Raw genomic sequence first — 20,647 nt, 5'->3', positions numbered from 1 at the left:
TCATAGTTTTTTGTTTGGTTATTTCTTTTAATTAGCGCGTGCGGTTTTGATGCGTGCTGCCACCGCAGAATTTTTCCAACCCAAACGCTCCAAACAATTCCCGCAGCGCCCTTTTTTTCGCCCAGTGCACGAAATTGCTTCACAAGCGTTTTATGCTAATGTTTTTTGTCTTCCACCGTGGCACTACGAAATGCAAAACAAAAAAGGGAAGAATGAGAATATATGAACATTATATGCAGAGGGGATCGTTAATATCAAAGGAACGGCAAGTAAATGGGCGTATACGCTGTTTAAATTCGTTGGTCAACATTTTTGTGTGTGGCTCAAAATTGTGTGAATAACAAAATGGAATAATGAAAAACACCCTGGCCACAGAAGTTGAGGAAAAAAAGGGAACTATACAGCAGCCTTGGCTGCCAGCGAATGCAAATTTTTGGCGGCGTTTTCAGGGTCTCTCGGTCGCCATTGTTTGTTGATGTTGGGGCCATAAATTCGGGCCATGTAAAAAGGAAAAGTTGGCAACAACAAATCAATAAAACTGCCATCAAGTGCCAGCAATGAAAACTAGCCCCAAAGCCACTTTCCCAACTCGGCAGCCAGTTGGTTTTAAGTTCCCCCACTTATCCGCTTTTCGCATTGCCTATATATTTATGCATATATTTATGCTGTGGGAGGTACGATTGCCGCATAATAAACCCAACTAGAGTGAAACAAAGCAAAACACTAAACTTTTCTCGGAGGTAAGATTTATGTTCCTTTTGAAGGAGGACAGAAAAAGAATCCCATTCAAAAAGTTTAATTTAGATGGTAGTTAAGGCCATGTTAGATACAAATAATTTATCGAAGGAACACAGAGGTAGTAAATTTAATTTAGTGTTTATAGGCGAACAAAGGGTTTATCCGAACTACGATAACTCTAAACTTAAGTTTATGAAGATGCAGAATAAAGCAATTTACTACAGTTATTATTGGCATGAATTCCAGTTTCAAAGTTTGCTTCGCAAAACTCATTAAAGTTGTAACACAAAAGTTATATCTATTAAAGATCAAACTTCGATGCTAACTACTTAAAAGTTCACAAGACAAATGGCTGTGAAGCTAAGTTTTAAAATTGAATTGAATAGCGGCAAGCTTAAAACTTTCAAATTTGACAGAATTTTTACAATTTATAAGGGTCATTTTGAAGACTTTTAAAATTGTACAGAAATTAGGCTCAATTCAGAGGCTAATGAAGTAATTATTCTGCAAGAATGTGCAAAATATATGTACATAATCACGCTAATCCAGTTAGCAGTCGTTTATTTTTATATTTTTCTTCATCTTCAGATCCTTTTTCCCTTCATTTGCCTCATCAGCGTCGTCTGTGTTTGTCCTGGCCTTATAAATAATTTGGGACAGCTCAGAAAAAACGTCAGAAACAGTTCATTTAACTTAAATTACTCGGTAATTGTGCTCAAATGTTTTGTAAATTTGCTCATTAAGTGCAACGAATTTGGTTCGCTTCGAGTTCAATTAGCTGAGCATTTTAAACTTGACACTTTAAGCGGTTTGTGATGGGTGCTGCCAGTGCTTTTTGCCCGCTTTGCAGCTGTCAATGTGCAACCGAAATGGCCAACCACCGGCCATGCCCACTTGGGGCATGGGTCAGGGGGCGGTGGGCCACCGGAAGTGACCCATCGACTCGCACAAGAGCAATTAAAAGTCACAAAACGAACCCAGAGCCAGGAAGCCAACGCGTCGAATGCTCATTTGCATATGGCCAACGTCATAATCACGTCATAATTGCCGTGCATCGCCGCCAAAGCTACGACCCCTGCAAATTATGTGACCGAAAAAGGAGAATTCAAACCGAAACCAGGCCGAAAACAACTAAAAAGTTAATTACCAAACGAGTGTTTTCCAAACAGCCAACTAGCCTGCAATCTGCTCCTGTCATTTTTCACTGGCAATTTATTATTATTATTTCTAAACGGCCAATCGATTGGCGGACCTCTGAACAGGAAACGAGCAATAGGCTGTCAATTATAAATGTCCATTAGCAGAGCCCGCCCGAATGGCAGGGTCATCTATCAATAAATCCACGATCGACCCTCAAAGCAGAAGTTCAGTGCCAAGAAGAATGCCTCGTGCCGTGGCATTTGGCATTGTCACGCAATCCAGTCGAGTGCTCGATGCACTTTTCCATGAATTTTTCATTCACGGCATTTTCCTCATCAACAGCAAGGGAATTAGATATTTGCAGGCGATTTATTTTTAAACCACTTGTCCACTTAATTTGTGTCATAGCCTGTAATGAGTGACTGACGTGTGGGACTAAGCCAATTAAAGCCTTTAATAAAAATAGGTAATCGATTTTTAATTTAATTATAATTAATGTTTACTGAAAAAGATACAAAGGATAATGTGTAACTAAGTTTAGATACATGTACAGATAGTTTAAATTGTTTCCCTAAGTACAGATATAAATGTACGTTGAGAGCTTGAAATTGAATTTTACGCCTTACATTATTACAAATTACAGGTTAACTTAAATAAACCTTAATTTTGTCAAAACTTATATTGCAAATTTGAAGATAAAGACTTTTTTCTGATCTTGCATTTATAAATAAATTATATTAATAAAGTTTTTCACATTCTTGTAAATTAAAATAATCTTTTATATTTTTTTTAATCTTTCCTTTTATTTTTAATACATATATATTTTAGCTAACATTACATGTTATACAAGTTTACAATGCCATTTTGGGTTTATTTTCACTTTAAGTATGTTTATGAATAGTAAGTTCTATCATATTTTGTTTTTAAAAATACGTATAACTCAGTTCAACTAAACCTTCTTTATGGGTATTTAAACTATTTATACCTCTAATAAATTAGCTTTAAGCAAACACACGAAGAAGAGCCACTTTGCGTGCCGCTTCATTTAATTTTTTCATTACCTGGAGCAACGGACTCGGCACGCCAAGTGGCTCCCATTTCCCGGGGGAAATAGAGGAGCTGGAAAACCCCGGCACGATGCATGAATTCACGAAACAATTAATGGCCGTCGGGAGGCCGCATTTGATTTGTATTCATATTAAGCAGGCGGGGCACGAAGCTGATTTCCGCTGGGGAGCCGGTGGGGCAAATGAAATCGAACAAATATTTATAACCCAGTGCTGCTAGCCTGTCAGTCTGTCACTCAGTTGGGAAACTCTCAAATGGCAGCAGGACCTCCAAAAGTGGCCGTGGCATTGGCAGTGGCAGGAAAAGTCACGCCAGGATGCCAGGATGGCTACCGGCTGAACTGAACTGGCGTAATTGAAAGCGACTTCCTTGCGAGCTGCGGGCTACGAGCTGCTCCTGCCCCTCAAGGACGACCTCGCATCCTTGTGGCGCCAGTTTATTGGAATCGGTCTGTGGCCAGGCGATTATCTGATTGCTGGCGCGGCACTATGGCCATCCTGATGTGGCATGTAATTTGATTATATGCAGGCAGGCAGGCCACAATGTTTGTCTAATTGACAGTAATTAAACGAAAACGAATAGCTCGGGCCATAGTCGTATAGAGCCAGTGAGCCAGTGAGCCACAGTGGCGGCAAATTTGCCACATCAGCCTGGATGTCATAGGCAAATTGATGGATGATGACTGGGACTATGGCTAAGCAACAGCTCGGTCATGCGTGTGTCGTTGGGGATTGTTGGGGCTTGTCCTGCCAGGATAACCTGCAGAGTCACTCGAATATTAAATAAAAATCAACACAACAAAGTGTTGCACTCTGACACAGCAACACTCGCTGCAGGGAGCTCTACAGTCTATCTTCCCTACAGCAAACTTCCGCTAAGTACTGCAAAATTGTATGCCAGTTTAACGGCAAAACTTTGTAAAATAGCAAGAACTTTGAACTTCCATAACTCAAATGTCTCAATTGCTCAAATGAAGTTTTAGCGCAAAATTACTTAGCCAAATGATGTCAAGGAAAAGTCAGGGAAAGCAGATTCTGAGATACATAGTAGAAGCTACTTAGTTGCCTTTAATTCCAAAGGAGAGTAATATAATGTGGACTTTGCTGCACGTTTTTCGTTAGAAAATTTTACATTGCCTTAAACAAAAAAAGAAAATATAGTCCTTTTATATATCCTTAAAATATGATTGTCAAATAGGTAATTTGCTTACTACATTTAATAGGCATTTTCAACTGACTTATATCAACACATATATGTATATTTAACTATTTTAAAAATTTCTCCAGTGAATTTATCGAATTTTAACCTGTCAAAGTCAGATTCTCATTAGGTTTTAGGAAAGGTGTCTGACTACAAATAGTAAATAAATTGTACATCCTCAACACGCAACTATTATTTGTACATTTTGTGGCCATTGACGTATATCGACACATTTACATTCAAATTCTCGTATTATAGCAATTTTGACAAACGAGAATGTGCTAAGAATCAGTCCATATGATAGGTTTGCACAAAGATTTTGATGGATGGACAACTCCGTATGTCACACACTATCCATTATGAGCCACTGCGGAACTTGGCAATGGTTCGGATTATAGAAGACCGACTGTAAAATAATGCTGGCAGGGATCAGGGGGCGTGTCAGGGCTGGGATTTCGAAATGCCAATGTCAGGGGCCACGTCAAAGGCACTGCCACTGCCACTGCCATTGCCATTGCCAAGGGGCCCTGACGCGTATTGCCAAAAACTGGATTTTCGATTGGTTTTCGGTCGCTTTTATGCTCCCTGGGTGGTGACCTCGTCCTCCTCCTCTTCGGAGGAAGGCCTCAATCGCAGCAGCAGCAGCAGGAGCATTGTGTTGGAATGGCTCCATGTGAACATGTGTGTGGTAATGTGGCTGCTGCATTTGCAATTTCTAAATTCTCGATAGCATGCAAGGGCAGCAGAATTTGCACTGGCAACAAGAACAAGTCCATGGAAATGGCCCGAAAAAGTTGCAGCTTTAGTTTGCTGAAAACTGGCGGCGGCGTCGTTCACCTGTCCGTCACCGGATTTATAGCCAAGGGCTCTTCGTTCCCTCCACTCTGGCATTCTGGCACTCTGGCGCAACTGCATTTGGCCAGGGGATTTTGGCCCCGATCCATTCCAAACTTTTGGTATTTGGCCACGGGTCGGTGAGAGCCGAGGACTATGTGTACTTTGGAAGTACAGAAATAGCAAGAGCCGTATGAAAAGTTTATCAGCCCGAAACGAAATAGTTGGGCGTAAGACTTTGGAAATCCCATAAATGTTGCCCGAATATTTCTTAAATTTTCAAGTAAAAAAAATAACTTAAAATGGGAAATTGTAAGGATTTCATTGCTAAGCAAAGATTATAAGAAAAGTTTGTAATTACTTTTTGGTTGGCTGCGTGGGTACTTAATGATGGTTCTAGTTCGCAACTCGTTACTCGAGAACTGATTGACTGTTTGACTAGTCAACGCTTAAAATCAATTGTGGTCGCAACTGGGCCAACTCAAAGTCACAGCATAGGTCACTCTAGGGAGCCCATAATCCCGAATTATCAATCACTTCGACAGGTCGGTAGGGCTGACTAATTAATATTTAAGGCCAAAGTTTTGATAATAGCAGTGCCATTATGCAGGTGATGTGCTTAACATCAAAGTGCCCGCAAACACAATACGGGGCACATAAATAATGTTGCCCACTTCTGTGGTCGAAACATATACACAAAGCCAATTTGAAGCCCCTTTCAGCTTGGTTGAAATTTGATTAAGTGAGTGCCACACCCGCCAAAGGGGGCAAAATGGGGCCATCAATTTAAATCACTCGGTTGCGGTGCCATAAATAAGGGTTGCAGTTGAAACTGCGGGACGCTCGGCATATTAGCAGACATTTTTAACAATTCTCTTTAAGGCCGGAGATCGTTCTTGGCCAAGGTGTGTGAGCCGGGCCAACAGACAGCCAGATATCCAGGCAAAACGAATGTTTGAACCCGAATGGCGTCGTTTAATCAGGCAAAGTGATTTCGCCTCACACGCACACGCGCGTACTTAGGCACAATCAACTTATCATTTCGCACATATGTATGCATATATTTGTTAGCCAGATAGGGCAGGAACCTGGAAGAAGAAGAGGAGGAGCGGCCAGGACCTTCCCACGTAGACAGGAAGCCAGCTGATGCTAAGGTAGTTTAACCTTACGCAACGACCCGACTGTAAATCTACGCTATCATGCAAAGTTCCTGCCGACTCCCGGTCCTCTACACATTGAAAAATATTAAAGGACCTCAAGGACATCTTTTAAAATCTTAAAATAAAATGTTAAAACCATTTAAAAATTTATATTTGCTTAGGAAAGTTTGACAAGAATAACAATTTGTGGGAACTTGTAATTTTAAGTTTTAAATAAACTAAACAAAAATAAAGCATCGTCATATACCACTTCAATTAAATTAATTTTTATATATTTTTAAAAGGCATATAAAATGTGCAATAACATGATCAAAATAAGAAATCATTTGGAGACCACAAGAGAATCACCCGTATTAATATTCAAGATAATTGTGTTGGATCTTTTCATACTGATTTAACACTTGTTTTTATTGTTCTTCATTAAAAATTCTTTTTCACCCATAATTATAGCAAAACAAAAACAAAAGAAATCGAAACTATTAAAATGTATTGAGTCAATTTTATAGGTTTACGTTTGAATGCTCATTTTGAATAATAACCATATGTTTACTATTATACGAGTATATATGTTGTACATACGTGACCGCAAATAAATGGAAGCATGAATCATGAATGCAAATGTTTGATGTTCAGTGAAGCGTAAATAGCCTCAATAAAAAGTTGCATTCAGTGTCTGCATTGTATTTAATTGAGTTTCATTTTTTTTGTTATCAATTGAATTCCGTGATAATTTGTTGTTCAGAACTACCAAAAAGAATACTTGATTTTTAAGAGTGCATTTCGCTTTTTACTGAGCCTTCATGTGCGTGTCTGGCCAGCGACTTCTGGCTTGCCTGCTCTTTTTTGGTTCATTTTCCCAAGAGGTGGGGATAAATTTATTACCATTTTGCAGTTATAATGTTTCAATATCTATATCTCCTTCGGGGCGAGGCGGTCGGAGGTCAGGCCTGTGAGCCCATTATCGCAATTTAAGCACGATTCAGGCAGATATATGTAGGTCTATCCTCTGTTTAGCTGCTCCTTTGAAAGCCGGTTACGTGATGTATGATCCAAGCCAGGATGTATGCAAGCCCTTTGCTGGGTTCAACATCAAATGGTTAACTGGCATTGAATCCCAAACCACCTGGGGTCAATAATTGGAGCTGGCATAAACTAGGATTGCGGATCACGGGTTTCTGGAGCGGATGGAGGGTGCCTGGTTAGCCCAACTAATTGGCATGTGCCAAGTTTCTAATGAGTTGCAAAAACTTCCAGCTGCTGAGCTTGCAAAAACAGCTGCGTCAGCCAGAGTTAGGAATGCAAAAGGAATTAAATGACTTTTCGTTTTAATTCATTATAGGATTAAATGAAACTATTAAAACAAAATCTGTTTTCATAATAAAGGTAGGTTTTGTACATGGCTTAGAATCTTTGGAATTTTGTTTTCTGAATAAATTACACAGTGTCAGGCGATAATAAATAGATTACTCGGAACTATTTTTAATTTCCCTGCAAGAAACAAAAGGATTATAAGACTCCTAAGGAATACAAGGTTTAAGTATATTAAATTTATGTTTTAAGGATTTTTTGAGGATTTAATAAAACATTTCATAATATGCGAAGGTTTTGTATATGACATATAACTTGTGTGATTATGTTTCCTGATTTAATAAAACTGTATAAGCTGATATTTAATAGATTGCTTGAACGGAACTACTTTTATTTCCCAGCAATAAATGTGCTACTAATAGAGAATATAAGCTTTCAATGGGAAATGTATATTTTTAGTGGGTATTTCACGTTAAAGTTTTCAACCTTGCAAACACTCATAAAATGGATACCATTTCGCCATGCATTGCAAGCACCGCACAATATTTTTATGCTTCATCAGGCCGAATAAAGCCGGCAGCTTTTGGTTGGCCAAAAATGTGTGTGGGGACCGGATTTTCGGGGTCGGTATGGGAACTGATATACTTTATCAGTCAACACGCACACATGGGCCCACAGCAATGCAACTGCAACATGGCCAACACTCACTGGATGATTTTGTGGCAACGGATGCCATGCTGGCCGCATTTTCCCAATTTACACGCCCTATCACTGGCTATGAAATTTTCATTAATTTACCAAGGGAGTGGAAACATAATATAATGCATTATACAGAAAAAGAAAACCTCAGTTAGCGCGAGGGGTCAATGGCGATGGTCGAGAAAATGAAATTGCCATGTTTATTTAATTCCCGGCTTTGCATTAGCGATGCAAATTCGTCGCTTCGCGGGTAAACCAAACTTTTGGGGGCTGCAATTTATTCAAATAAATAATAAATACATGTACTATATATACACATCATTAGTTCCTCTCAAAACAGGGTTATAGCGCTGGTAGCTACTAGTCATTCACTATGCATATGTGGGTTATTTTTGCGTCGCGTCGAATTCAGCTGGCCATTTGGGGGGTTAATTAAGCTCGAGGGCCAGTCGCCTGGCCTCAACCTAGTCCTGGGATCGTCCTCCGTCCGGTTCCGTGGCATGTCCTCGCGTCCTTGTCGTGACTCAATCGCCGCCGCACACTTGAGCACGTTTGCCCAGGCGCGGCTTGAACGGCACCGATTTCTTGGCCATGCGCTGCACGAACTGCCCTCCGATGGACTCCTCCGGCACTCCCTCGCCGTCCAGGATCCGCCAGGAGTCAATGCTGCGGCCAAGGCGGGGCGTCCGCACGCGATAAGCGGGCTCGCCATTGCTCTGCACTGTTCAAATGGGGGAGGAATACGGGTAACATTGGTCATTGGAATTGTTTTTTTCTTAAATGGAGTTCTTAGATGAGGAATTTAGGAATTTTTGAATACTTTAAATATTAAGTTCTAACATTGAAGCACGAGATACAGAGGCACAGAAGTCTTTTTAGATTTTAAAACAATTTTTAAAGTTAAAAAATTACTATTTAAATACATTAAATATTTAAAAATTGTAAGCATTTAAATTTGCCTTAAAGTCCTCGCAATTTTAATAATACAATATTGAATTGCACAGAAAATTGTTAAATAAGTACACAGAGAAACTTCTGTCGTTCTCATTTAAGTTGAAAATGTTCTTAAAAATAGATCGACATTTTTGAAGTTCAAAATGATGCATTCTACTCGAATCAAGTTGAATTGGCTGTATTTACATTGTGTAACTCAACAACTAAACTATTAGTCCAGTCAGTAATGTATACTTATCAGCAAGCTGTTAAATAAACTCATTTTAACTTTTCTTTTCTCACCATTTTGTTCTAACATTGAAAACGTTGATACCAAAATGTACTTGAGAACATTAGTTCTTAAAACCCGTTAGGAACTAATGTTCTCAATTCAAGAACAATGCACTTAAATATTTCTCTCTGTGTGGTGTTCATAAAATATCAAGACCACTTCAACACTATAGTTGTCTATCGCAATTTTAAAATGGCTTGAGTAATACTAAAATGTAAATACTTTAATTATTTTTTGCAACCAACTAAAAAGAAATCATTAAAATATCAAATAAGCAATATCAAAATGATTACAATTTGGTATGCAATTCGTATGCAAAGAAGCTTTGCTGTTGCTTACTTATAAGCATATAACCTGTTGTCTTGAGTCGTTTTCAGATTTCAAGAACTCCCACAATATTTGGCAATGTCTTGAATAATAATTCTGAATGTAGGAATGGAATGAAATATAAGAAACTCAAATGACATGCATATCAAATGCCACTCAGATTTCCATATCATTTTTTTCTCTCTGCAAAAACGGGGGAAAAGCTTATGGATAAAGTATGCGAAAGTGATGGAGATGGTGGCTGGAAATGTGAACGTGATTCGGGATCCAATTAGAACGGCTCCACCGGATGTTTAGCGCACATTTCAGCAGGCATCCATCTCCCCCTGCAGATGTTGCGCATACGCAGTGTGATCCCCTGGGGCAACTTACGCTGTCGCAGCTTCTGGAGGAGCAGGTAGTAGGTCAGTGGCGGCATGCTGTCCAAATCGAATTCCTGGCCCTGCGGCGGCACAGCGCCCACCGGCAATGTGGCACTCGCCTTCTGGGCCAGGCTATTCTCCTCCAGCTCGTCAATGATGTCAGTCAGCTCTTTGTACTCGCCCATGGCGCGTTTTTGGCGCCCTTCACTCAATGTGGGGGATGATGATGATCCTCTGGCAGCTCCTCCACTGATGTGATTTCCCAAATCCTGTTTGCTCGTGCCCTGCACAAATAAAGTGCCACAAAAGCAAAGCACAAAAAACATCACGGAAGAGGTATGAAAAAAGGGAGCTAAATATTTGAGATATTTCCTTGGAGGCAGGTTTTTTATTTTTTTTTCATTTGGTGGGTGGGTATCCTTACAGCCAAACTGTCGACACGTGTTAAGTTATTTTTATGCCGCCTATTTATGCTCATACTCGTACGTGAGCAGCACACCCGCACAGTGGTCTTGCCAACCTTATAGAGGGTGTAAGGATGGTTCGGATGTGTGTCCCGAATGTGCGAGTCAAGCACTTTATTGTTTCAATTTACAGCCAGGCTGAGCAGCGTGTTCCGCTTGATTAGACAACTCAATGTAGATTGAAATGCCAACACCTGAAATCGGCTTGTAAATCGCACTTCGCCCATAAACTCTCACTCTGAGCGGGTGTCTGTGGGGCGTATACTTGATATTAAACCTTCATTTGGCACAGCCTTTAAGATTACACAGAAAAAAATAAACAATAAAAATAAAATAAATAAATAAATAAATAAAATAAATAAAAATATATGTTTTAAGAGATATCGTGTTATTGGATTTGTGATTCTGTGTTACCTACTTATTAAAAACGATTTATTTATTTATTGTACTCTGTTGCCAAAAGTTTAAAACTTAAGGTACAGGGAGGAATCGGCCATAGTTGCTGAGACTTTATATATTGCTGATAACTTTTTAATAGCAAAATATATATGAATTCGTTTGAAAAGTATTGCAGACGCTCTTTTAGCCTCTTTGGAATAGCAAAGACTATATAGTTTTTCATTTAATAAAAAAGAAAGCTACCCTTATTGGAAATTAGTTTTTCTAAGTGCATGATTTAAAACGAAACACTTGGAGTAGCTTAACTGAAACCTAAACTTTGCAAAGCAATTTCGCCCAAAAGCAAGAATTCCACCACAAATTCCAAATGCAATGAACTGTGATAAGCCTGATATAATTTTGGCCTTTTGATTATTTAGGGCCTATTGGGTTTTCACCAAATTTCCACGGCATAACACCAATATGAAGTAATTTTAATTAGTGGTTCGAGTTAGTTGCGCAATGCGTATACGCACTGTAGCTGCCAGTGAATTTCAAATATTAATTGGATGCGAATCGATTGCCTGCTGGCGAAAGAAGAAAACCAGCAGCATCTGCGAACTAATTGGTAGCATTTCAAATGCCGTCGACTGGAGGAAATGAGACTGCCACAAAATGCAGCGAACACACGGAGAGGAAAAAACTTTTCGCCCCGAAATTTCCGTTTTATAAAATCCAAGAACTTTACCAGTCGTTGGAAATTATCACGCTAAGCTGGCGAACTTGTGCCTGGGCAAATAGCACTAATTAAGTGGCGCTTGTTTGGACAACATGCCACCTAGCCACCCAATCCCCAACCCCAAACAGGATGCCAGGGACTCACCTGCAAGGACTTGGCCTGACTGCAAACGAGGATGTAGCAGGAAGCCGCGATTAGCAGCAGTGTGCAATAACTGGGACCACACATAACTACCGGGTGTTAGGGCGTTCCGGGTTGGGTATTCGGTACTCGGGGAGACAGGACACTCCGGAAGGACTCTGTATGGTCGCCGATTGGTGGACCGCGTGGTGCTTTTGGATCGCTTTGGGGCACAACTGATGCCAGCAGCCCGGCGATCCGCAATTTTTATAGCCAAATCGCGAACGGCCCCCCGTGTGAGCTTGATTGGCTAGCTGATGGACGGGTGCTAAGTGATTTGTTATGCACTCTAATGCCGGCAAAAGGCAGCCCGCTGGTCAGCTGGTAAACAAGCGAGTCAAGCAGCAAATCCCAAACGGAAGCGCCACCAATTTGTCGCACACCAAGTGCAAAACGGGACACAGTGACTGGGATTTGAATTGGAAAGCTAATTGTGCAGGCTGCAGTCAGAGAAAATATTACAAATACGTTATGAATACACTCTTTTTTTGTCTCATCAATTTGACATTTCAAATATATTTAACTCATATTTGTGGACCACCTTTCACATCAATATCCGGAGGAGATTTAAAATAACTAGTGCACACATTCGTCGATAAGCCTCTGAAATGTTTTTTTATGGTGGTCAGCTTAATGAAAATATGAAATGCTTACTTTCTGAGAAGTGACATATCGTTCAACAGCCACAAGCTGCAGATTTATTAACCATGGTTAAGCTGTCAAAAGGCATGGCATGAATACATTTAAGTCTGCCGTTAATAATAGACAAACAAGTTAATACATCACTTTTAAAGCTTAAAATTGAAATACAGAAAAACGTGTTGGTTACATAAATTATTTTAAAATGAAGCTTATTCTGATGTAAACTGTTGATAATATTGTTAACTCAACCTTTTAAGGTATTCTTCTAAATGAGGAGGACTTTACCTTTATCTTTTATCCATTAAAAAAGGTTTGTCTTTTTCCATATCTGTTTTTTTTTGTGGGCAGCATTGTTTGGAAAGAGACTGTTTAGTACAATTAAACATCCGCTAAACAAAGGAGGCATGGGAAAGTGCAGAGAATCAAACAATCTGTCGAAACAAGAATGACATGAATAATTTTCAGTCTGGTTTGATTATACACAAATTACTTTAAAAAGCTTGTCATGTAAACATAAGCCTAAAAACCATTACACAAGCTTAACGTCATTTGATAAACAAACCTTAAGTAAATGTAATATTTATGCTAAGCACTAAGCTTTCCTCAAAAGGTTTCTTACAGAGGATTTTAAAATTTCAATACCATGATACTTAATGTTCACACTAGGAAAGAGTGTAACAATATTCCTACAACTTCTAAGTAAAGTTATAAATTTTTCAATAGAAGAAAGGCCTATGAAAATACCGAGAATCCAATAACCTTTTTCGCTGTGCACCGAAGCATAGCCATGGGGCATCCTGTTTAATGGAAATCAAAGCGCGCGTAAAGTCCGTCACGCCCCAGAAGGCGATGGCATTAGGGCCAACGCCCACGAAGGGGCATTGTCAATGCCGTCGACGCTGCCAATCGATCAATCTTATTTAAATGTTGACAGTTGTCTTCGCAATGTATCCAGGCTTGGGCCCTGTTTACGGATGGGAAAAGGGTGTTTCGGCTCCTCAGCTCGGCTTATTTAAATGCCATTCGTGAGCCGCATTAGGTTCAATTTGTTGGGCAAACAGCTTGCACACCTGCCTGTCAGCAGGCATTTAAAATCAGATTGAGATTCAGATTCGGATTCAGAAGTCTCCGATTGTCGACTGCCAACTGGTAATGGGTCAGCAGGGCAGTCAATTCAAATTGCTCGTAAGCCCCGGAAGATATAAGCTTGGTCGGGTTTCAATAACAGCAGGCAGCAAATCATCAGGATTTCAATTAACTAAGCTTGGGATGCTGTTCAGACATCAACCATCCATCAATCGAGTGTTTTTCTAGATGCTCCTGGTCCAACTAGTCCGTGCATCTGTTGCAGCTGCCGGTCGAGTGTTTATTTGAGCCACTAATTTACACAAACATGACCCGGACACACACGACCCACTGACGAACCCGACCTGACGACCCCCAGCTGGCATTTATTTATTTAGTAACTCTATGTACGTGGGACGACCTCTTTTCCAGCCAGAAGAGCTCTGAAGGATTTATCTATTTGCCCACTGCTGAAAATGTATCCTTGAAAAAAGAAAAAGAAACAACCATAAAGTTGCGAAAAATTTAATTTGACAAAAACCCAAACTGAGGGATTATCTTACACAGCAGTTTTCCCCCCTGCAATCTATCAACAGATTATGTGGAAAAACTAATTGGACCGCCAACTGCTAGTTGAATGTAAAGCTATCTCCTGATATGATATTTTATTTTCACCTGCCAATTTTTTCTACGAATAAAAAAAAGGAAAACAATTGTGGAATTAGAAAACAAATATTGGGATTGGGATTTTACAGCAAATGGTTCAAATTCCCAGTAGATTACAAGGTTCTTTTTAATTAATTGGACAATTGAAAAAACATTTCATTACACAGAGAAAATTAAGCCCTAACATGCCAAGTCGTATGTAAAAAAAACAGTTTCAAAATATTATAAAAATTAAAATAAAGAGTTTTTTTAAGTAAACCTAAATTAATAAATAAATTAAATAAATTGAGAGGCCAGTGCGAAAAATCAAGGTTTCATCAACATTTATAATGTACCACTTTTTTCTGTGGAACACAATTTATTTTGGCAGGATTAATTGGATGCTACATTTTTCATTCTATTCATTAGAAATGTCCATTAGCGGAAGGTTTAAAAAGGAATTATATGGCATTAAATGTAGTCACAAAAAAATTAAAACAATATATTTTGATAACTCATTTTCAGCTGTCCGTTTCAGTTCTTCAGTTATCAATTTTGCCCAAGGGAAGCTGAAGCCAAAGGACATTCAAAAAATAGCTGGCTTCAGTGTTTGCCTCTCGAATTTGCCAGCGGATCAATTATTTGCTCTTGCTCGCTTTATCAGTTTGCTAATGCTCCAGAGGAGTTAAGTCCTCAAATGGCGCGGCAGCTAGTGCCCCTCCACGCCCACCTTATGTCCTTCCCAGGATGGCGAAGGGATTTAATTGAATTAGTCGTGTCCTGTGCGCGCGGCGCTTTGAAGTTTGCACTTTGCCCCTGCCCTCTCGACCTGGGTTCCAGGTCCTCTACTCGAGGATACGAAGAACAGGATCCAGGATTCAGGACCCCGGGCTCTGTTGACGTTTGCGCTTAGGCGGAACCCGAGTGCCGGAAGGGCAGCGGCTTTGTAAACTTTCCGCGATGGCAATAATTAAGCCAAATAGAGTGTGAGTGGGCCAAAGGGCTTTAGCAGTCAAGCGACCAATAAATAATGGCTTGTGAAACTTATAAGCCACGGAAGATAGAGCGCAGTGATGTGGTTTTTAGCCAGCTTAAAGCCGAGCATTAAGACATTTAGTTGCCAATCTTGAAATTGATGATGACCCAATGGTCTGGGTAAACAAGTCGAATCGTCAGCTCAAGGACAATGCAAGGAGCTCCAATGCAATCAATTCGGCAAGGTTTTCTGTGAATATATATAAAATAAGAATGGAAGATGACTCGGCAAGCCGAAGGTTAAATACCCTTGCAGAAAATACCACATCACGCAATTAAAAGCATACTTGTATTCAAGGAATCGTATATTTATAGTTCCTATGACAGCTATTTGATAAAGTGTTCCGATTTAAAATAATAATATGCGAAATTCTGAAATTTCCTCATTCGTTTTTCGATCGTTCAGTCATATTGTATTGTGCAACTAATTCTGAAAACGGGAAAAATGCTTCATTCCAGAAAATGTATTCCATTATCTTTAGATCCTGCCTTTGGAAGGATATAGCCTTATAAATGAGGGACTAGAAATTATAATATCCTCTGCAAGGGTATACAAAATCCATAAAAATATTGCAATCAAATCTATGAAGGATGAGGGCAGGCAGCGACTACTCCCTCCACACAAGTGGGATAAAAACTTGTAGCCAGCGATTTATGTGAGTGCCAAGGACGGATTTGGCTTCAATTCAATGTTGGGACTAAAGTGTAAGCTCGTTTTTAGCTTTTCCGCAATGATGTGCTAGCTTTTTACGGCAAAATTGAGTCGCAAAAAGCTTGAAATAATATCAACTAACAGATTACCGCAGATTATGAAGAAGAGTCTTTTGTTTTACTTAAAACCAGCGCAAAGGATTTTCACTCGAGTTTCCATTGTGCCGGGGCGTGAGCCACTATAAAAACTTTTTCGCACTAGCTGTGGAGATAATCTCGCTTAAATCTGTCTTTTAAAGCAAACACTTGTCTATATGGAACACGCATATGTGTACAGTGAACACTCCCCACAAGTGTCAGCACTTGACAGCCCTTCGCTGTCGCTGGGGACATATAGAAATGCAGATGCATGCCGGGCGTTCACACTGCGTATACGCAATATATTTCTGTTATTTTAATGTAGTGGAGGAATTTTGAAGTGGTGGATGTCCAACGGGTAACGCTTTTGTGTTCCTCCGGCAAATCAATAGGCAATGGGGTTTATGGACTCTGAAAATTGTATATATGCATGTAGCACTATGTAGGGGTAAAAAACCCCCCCGGTGGCTACAGTTCGCATTCCCATTTTGCCAATTTCATGCAGTTTCACAGCCTCACACTCGTCGATTATTTCATAAATTATTTATTTATTCATTTGCAGTTCCCGTGTCGCCGACTGTTGCGCGCTTGAGTGCCGAATCGACTTTTTGCCATTGCCAACAGTTCGAGCATCGCAGAGATCCAAAGTTGAAGGAGGAGGAGCCATTGGTGGAGGACTGGGAAATGGAGTGGAGGAGCCCGGTTGGCAAATACTCGAAACTCGGCGGCGCAACTGAGGAGGCAACCAGGATGACGGCGAACTTCGGCAGCCTTGTTTGCATTGCAGATTGCAATTACGCGCGTTTTAAATTACGCCCAGCGAAGGCCGGGGAAAAGATAAACCACAGGTACACAGGTACACACGAAAAAGCATTGGGGAAGCAACTTGAATGAGTTGAGCTTCAATCAGGCTGCGAAATTGAAGAGATGTCAGGGGTTAACGTGGCTGACCTTCTGGCCACGACAATGACATTGCCCATAACAGCCGCATCAACAGCAGCAGCAACATTCGTTGCAGTGAGTGCCACAACAGCAGCTTCAACGAACAGCAGCAACAGCAGCCACCTGCAACCTGCAACATTAACTAGCCACATTTCCACAGCAGCAGCAACAACGCCGACTATTCTGCCTATAACATCGCAATTTGTGGACGCCTCGTTGACTTCGCTATCACTGACAGCCACCTCGTCGTCCTTTTCGTCCTCGGAGTCCCCCTTCGAGTTCCTCACCTCAGTGGGGCCCAATCTCACGGGCTCCAATGGCAGTGAGATTGTCGCGGAGCACCCCGAGGAGCTGGAGGAGAGTTGGATGGATCTGTCGATTCTGCTGCTCAAAGGATTCATCTTCTCGTCAATTATCCTGGCCGCCGTGCTGGGCAATGCGTTGGTCATCATCTCAGTGCAGCGCAATCGAAAGCTGCGGTAAGTCTTTATGTGCAATTATTTTCGGTTCCCCAGCTCCGAAGCCCTCCGATCCGTTTAATTGCCGGTTATTTTGCCACAAGGGCTGGCCGACAATGCAAATGGGCAAACCCAGTGGGTCGCAGGTTGAATGGCAATCCCTTTGCCGGCGTAATAAATGTAATTTAAATGAGCGACAAGTGGAATAATAAAGCACAAAACGAAGTTAAATGCGACACACAAGCCCATCGCTGCCATGACAGCGTCGCAATGACAGGACGCCCTAGAGTGCACTGCAAATAAGTGTAGCATACAATTGAGCGCAGGGCTCGAACCGTGCCACCCCCACCCCCAACCCCTTTCGCAAAGTGCCACGCCCTCTCGCCCCGCCCACGGCACCGAGTTTAATGTTGCGCAATGTTTATGCCCTCTGCAACGAGGGTATATACTGATTAAAGTCTTTATTATCCCCGTAAAGCAGCTTAAAGTGCTGCGATTATCGTTTACCACCTTATTATATAGAACGTAACCGGTTCGCAATATAGCATCGCGTTAAGATATAACAATACCAGGCAGTACTTAAAGAAAATAAGGGTGGACAGGAAGGGCGGTTATTGATTGGAAGTATCCTTTCTATAGGCACAGTTCAACAATTGGTTTCCGTACCTGTTTAACATTTCTTACAATTTCATAACATTCTTAAATGATCCGAGATCCTAGTACTAAGTATATGAGTTTATATGTAGATTGTCCGATGGAATGAAACTTGAATTGGTAATTCACAAACTGCATTTTAAATACGTTGAAATTGAAAATTAATATGATATACCAATGTTTAAACTATAGACATGGTAATTAATAACATTTTACTTAGTATCCTCAAGTCAATATGGTAACTTCTGTAATGGTGTGTAGTTAAATATGTCAGGATCAAGTTAGAAATGGAGGTTATACCTCAAAATAATACTTAAAATGTAATAGGTAAAACCAATTTAGAATTAGGAATCTTTTTAAAATGGTACTATACCAAATGATTAATTAATATCCCCAGAGTAATGAATGGTTAATACAACATTACCCCTCTACCATTCGCATAAACTCACCCTTATAAGTGCAACACTTGCCCCGAGGACAAGATAATAACTTCGCATGGCAGTGGCTCCCAGCTGAAGGTGGCAGCTGCCTAGTGAGTCGGATGACTTATGACAGCCAAGGAAATTGCTGCATACCTGTGACCTGACCTGCTATTTCAAAGTGCGGAAATGGAAATGGAAAGCAGTGCAGTGTTTGGCCAGCGGAACGGAAGGAAGGGGAAGGGAGCCAACTCCCAAAGCCAATGTCAAAACCAAAGAGCCCAGTCCCCCGGACTCGGCCACATATGATGCATGCCATATGCCATTTGGTTTGGCGTGGCTGCCCCATGACGAGTGGTCCGAAGTGCGGATGTCCGTGGGAAAATCCCTAATTCTTGGGCTTTGTTTCGTTCGCAGGGTGATAACCAATTACTTTGTTGTGTCGCTGGCGATGGCCGACATGCTGGTGGCCCTCTGTGCGATGACATTCAACGCCTCCGTGGAACTGTCCGGTGGAAAGTGGATGTTCGGACCGTTCATGTGCAATGTGTACAACAGCCTGGATGTTTACTTTTCCACGGCCAGCATACTGCACCTGTGCTGCATATCGGTGGACAGGTGAGTGCCCAATTATGTCACCACGTCTATATTAAACGGTTTAAAGTCAATTGTGGGTGGCCGACTGAGCCGTTTAAATCGACCAAAAGCCATTAATCTTGCCCAGATGCTCGGGCCCGTCCAAATCACTTTCATTGCCAAGAAGAAACAATTAATTACTGTGAAAGGCGCGCACATCAAAAGCAAACATTAGGCCCCGCCCGTATGATGAATGCGGCCCAAATGATTTGCAGCTGGCCGAAATATTCCACCCAATATCCCCGCCAAGCCGTTAATTGGGCGCCATTCCCACTTGGGAAGCTCCGACAGCTGCGATTTTCGGGCTGACCAAGAACAATGTAAAAGGAGGTTGGGGATTGGAGTACGGAGGATTGAGGATGGTCAATGGGCATTGGCACGGGCCTTTTGTCTGTTTTAATTAATTTGTGTTTCGCTCACCTTTCGGTGGGCCACAAAACATACCGAATACAAAGGAAAACACAACCAGACCAATCGGCATTAGAAAATTAATGATGGCCCCTGAAGGGAATATTGCTTAACTAATAAATCTGTCATATTTGCAAAAAGCTTCTAATCATCTTAATCTAATCTTTGTCTTAAATAATTAAATACTCGTTTGGCAAAATTATAACATTCAAACAACATGATTAAAATCAGAGCAAAAGTTATACATCTAAGACTGCACTGATATAAGATGTGAAATGATAAATTAATGGAATATTAAATAGTAAGAATCCAAAAATTTTTAATAATATTTTATACAAAAATAATAAATGTTGTATTAAAATTAAAGTTTAAAATCCTAAAATTAACTATAATTGCTTAGTTACATATTTCCATAAATAATATTTACTTAAACCGCAACAAAATAAAAACAAAGCGATTTATTTGTTTTAATTCGTCTTTTTTAACAGTGCAGATAAATTAGCTTTCTTACTATCGTAATTTCAGTTTAAGCTTCATCTGATAAGCTAATAATTAATACTCTTAATAATTGTACTAAATTACTGCAATCTGCTAAAATAATTAATCCATAGATTAAATGCATCAACCTTTTGATAGTTAAACAAAATCGATTCCTTTGCATGTCAACCTGAGTACCGAAACACAATTATCCAGCCAACTGAAGAGCGATAATCAATTATTGTGCTAAAAGGCACTGGGGGAGGGTCTGAAAGCCACCTGGCACTTTTGTGGGGGTACCCTGTCCGCAATTCATTTCCATTAATAAAGATGCCCCCTCTTCTCTGCCAACCCCGGCTATTTAACAGATACTACGCCATCGTGCGTCCGCTGGAGTATCCATTGAATATGACACACAAAACGGTCTGCTTCATGCTCGCCAACGTATGGATCCTGCCCGCCCTCATATCCTTCACGCCCATCTTCCTGGGATGGTACACCACGGAGGAGCATCTGCGGGAGGTGTCTCTGCACCCCGACCAGTGCTCGTTTGTGGTCAACAAGGCCTACGCCCTCATCTCCAGCTCGGTGAGCTTCTGGATACCCGGCATCGTGATGCTGGTGATGTACTGGCGCATCTTTAAGTGAGTTGCTG

General features: G+C 40.7%; 2 protein-coding genes across 3 annotated transcripts in view; one reads left to right on the top strand and one right to left on the bottom strand.

The window, feature by feature from the left end:
• The window catches only part of Octbeta3R (Octopamine beta3 receptor), a 43,461-nt gene that overhangs the window by 13,765 nt on the left and 9,049 nt on the right, over positions 1-20,647 (top strand). For both annotated transcript variants that reach the window (XM_065865372.2, XM_036816754.3), the window contains exons 2-4: positions 16,561-17,419; positions 18,889-19,089; positions 20,361-20,636. In XM_065865372.2, coding sequence (XP_065721444.2) covers positions 16,926-17,419; positions 18,889-19,089; positions 20,361-20,636 — 971 coding nt within the window. In that variant the 5' untranslated portion in view covers positions 16,561-16,925. The remainder of the gene's footprint in view (positions 1-16,560; positions 17,420-18,888; positions 19,090-20,360; positions 20,637-20,647) is intronic.
• On the bottom strand, positions 8,409-11,928 carry Hug (protein hugin). The gene is made up of 3 exons (XM_036816755.3): positions 11,787-11,928; positions 10,072-10,345; positions 8,409-8,868 (listed from the first exon to the last, which is right to left on the bottom strand). The coding sequence occupies exons 1-3, from the start codon at positions 11,868-11,870 to the stop codon at positions 8,672-8,674; spliced, it is 555 nt and encodes a 184-aa protein (XP_036672650.3). The 5' UTR covers positions 11,871-11,928; the 3' UTR covers positions 8,409-8,671.

Source organism: Drosophila suzukii, chromosome 3, assembly GCF_043229965.1.
Source record: "Drosophila suzukii chromosome 3, CBGP_Dsuzu_IsoJpt1.0, whole genome shotgun sequence".
NCBI classification, from domain to species: Eukaryota; Metazoa; Arthropoda; class Insecta; order Diptera; family Drosophilidae; genus Drosophila; species Drosophila suzukii.
This window is presented reverse-complemented; position numbering and strand designations above follow the sequence as displayed.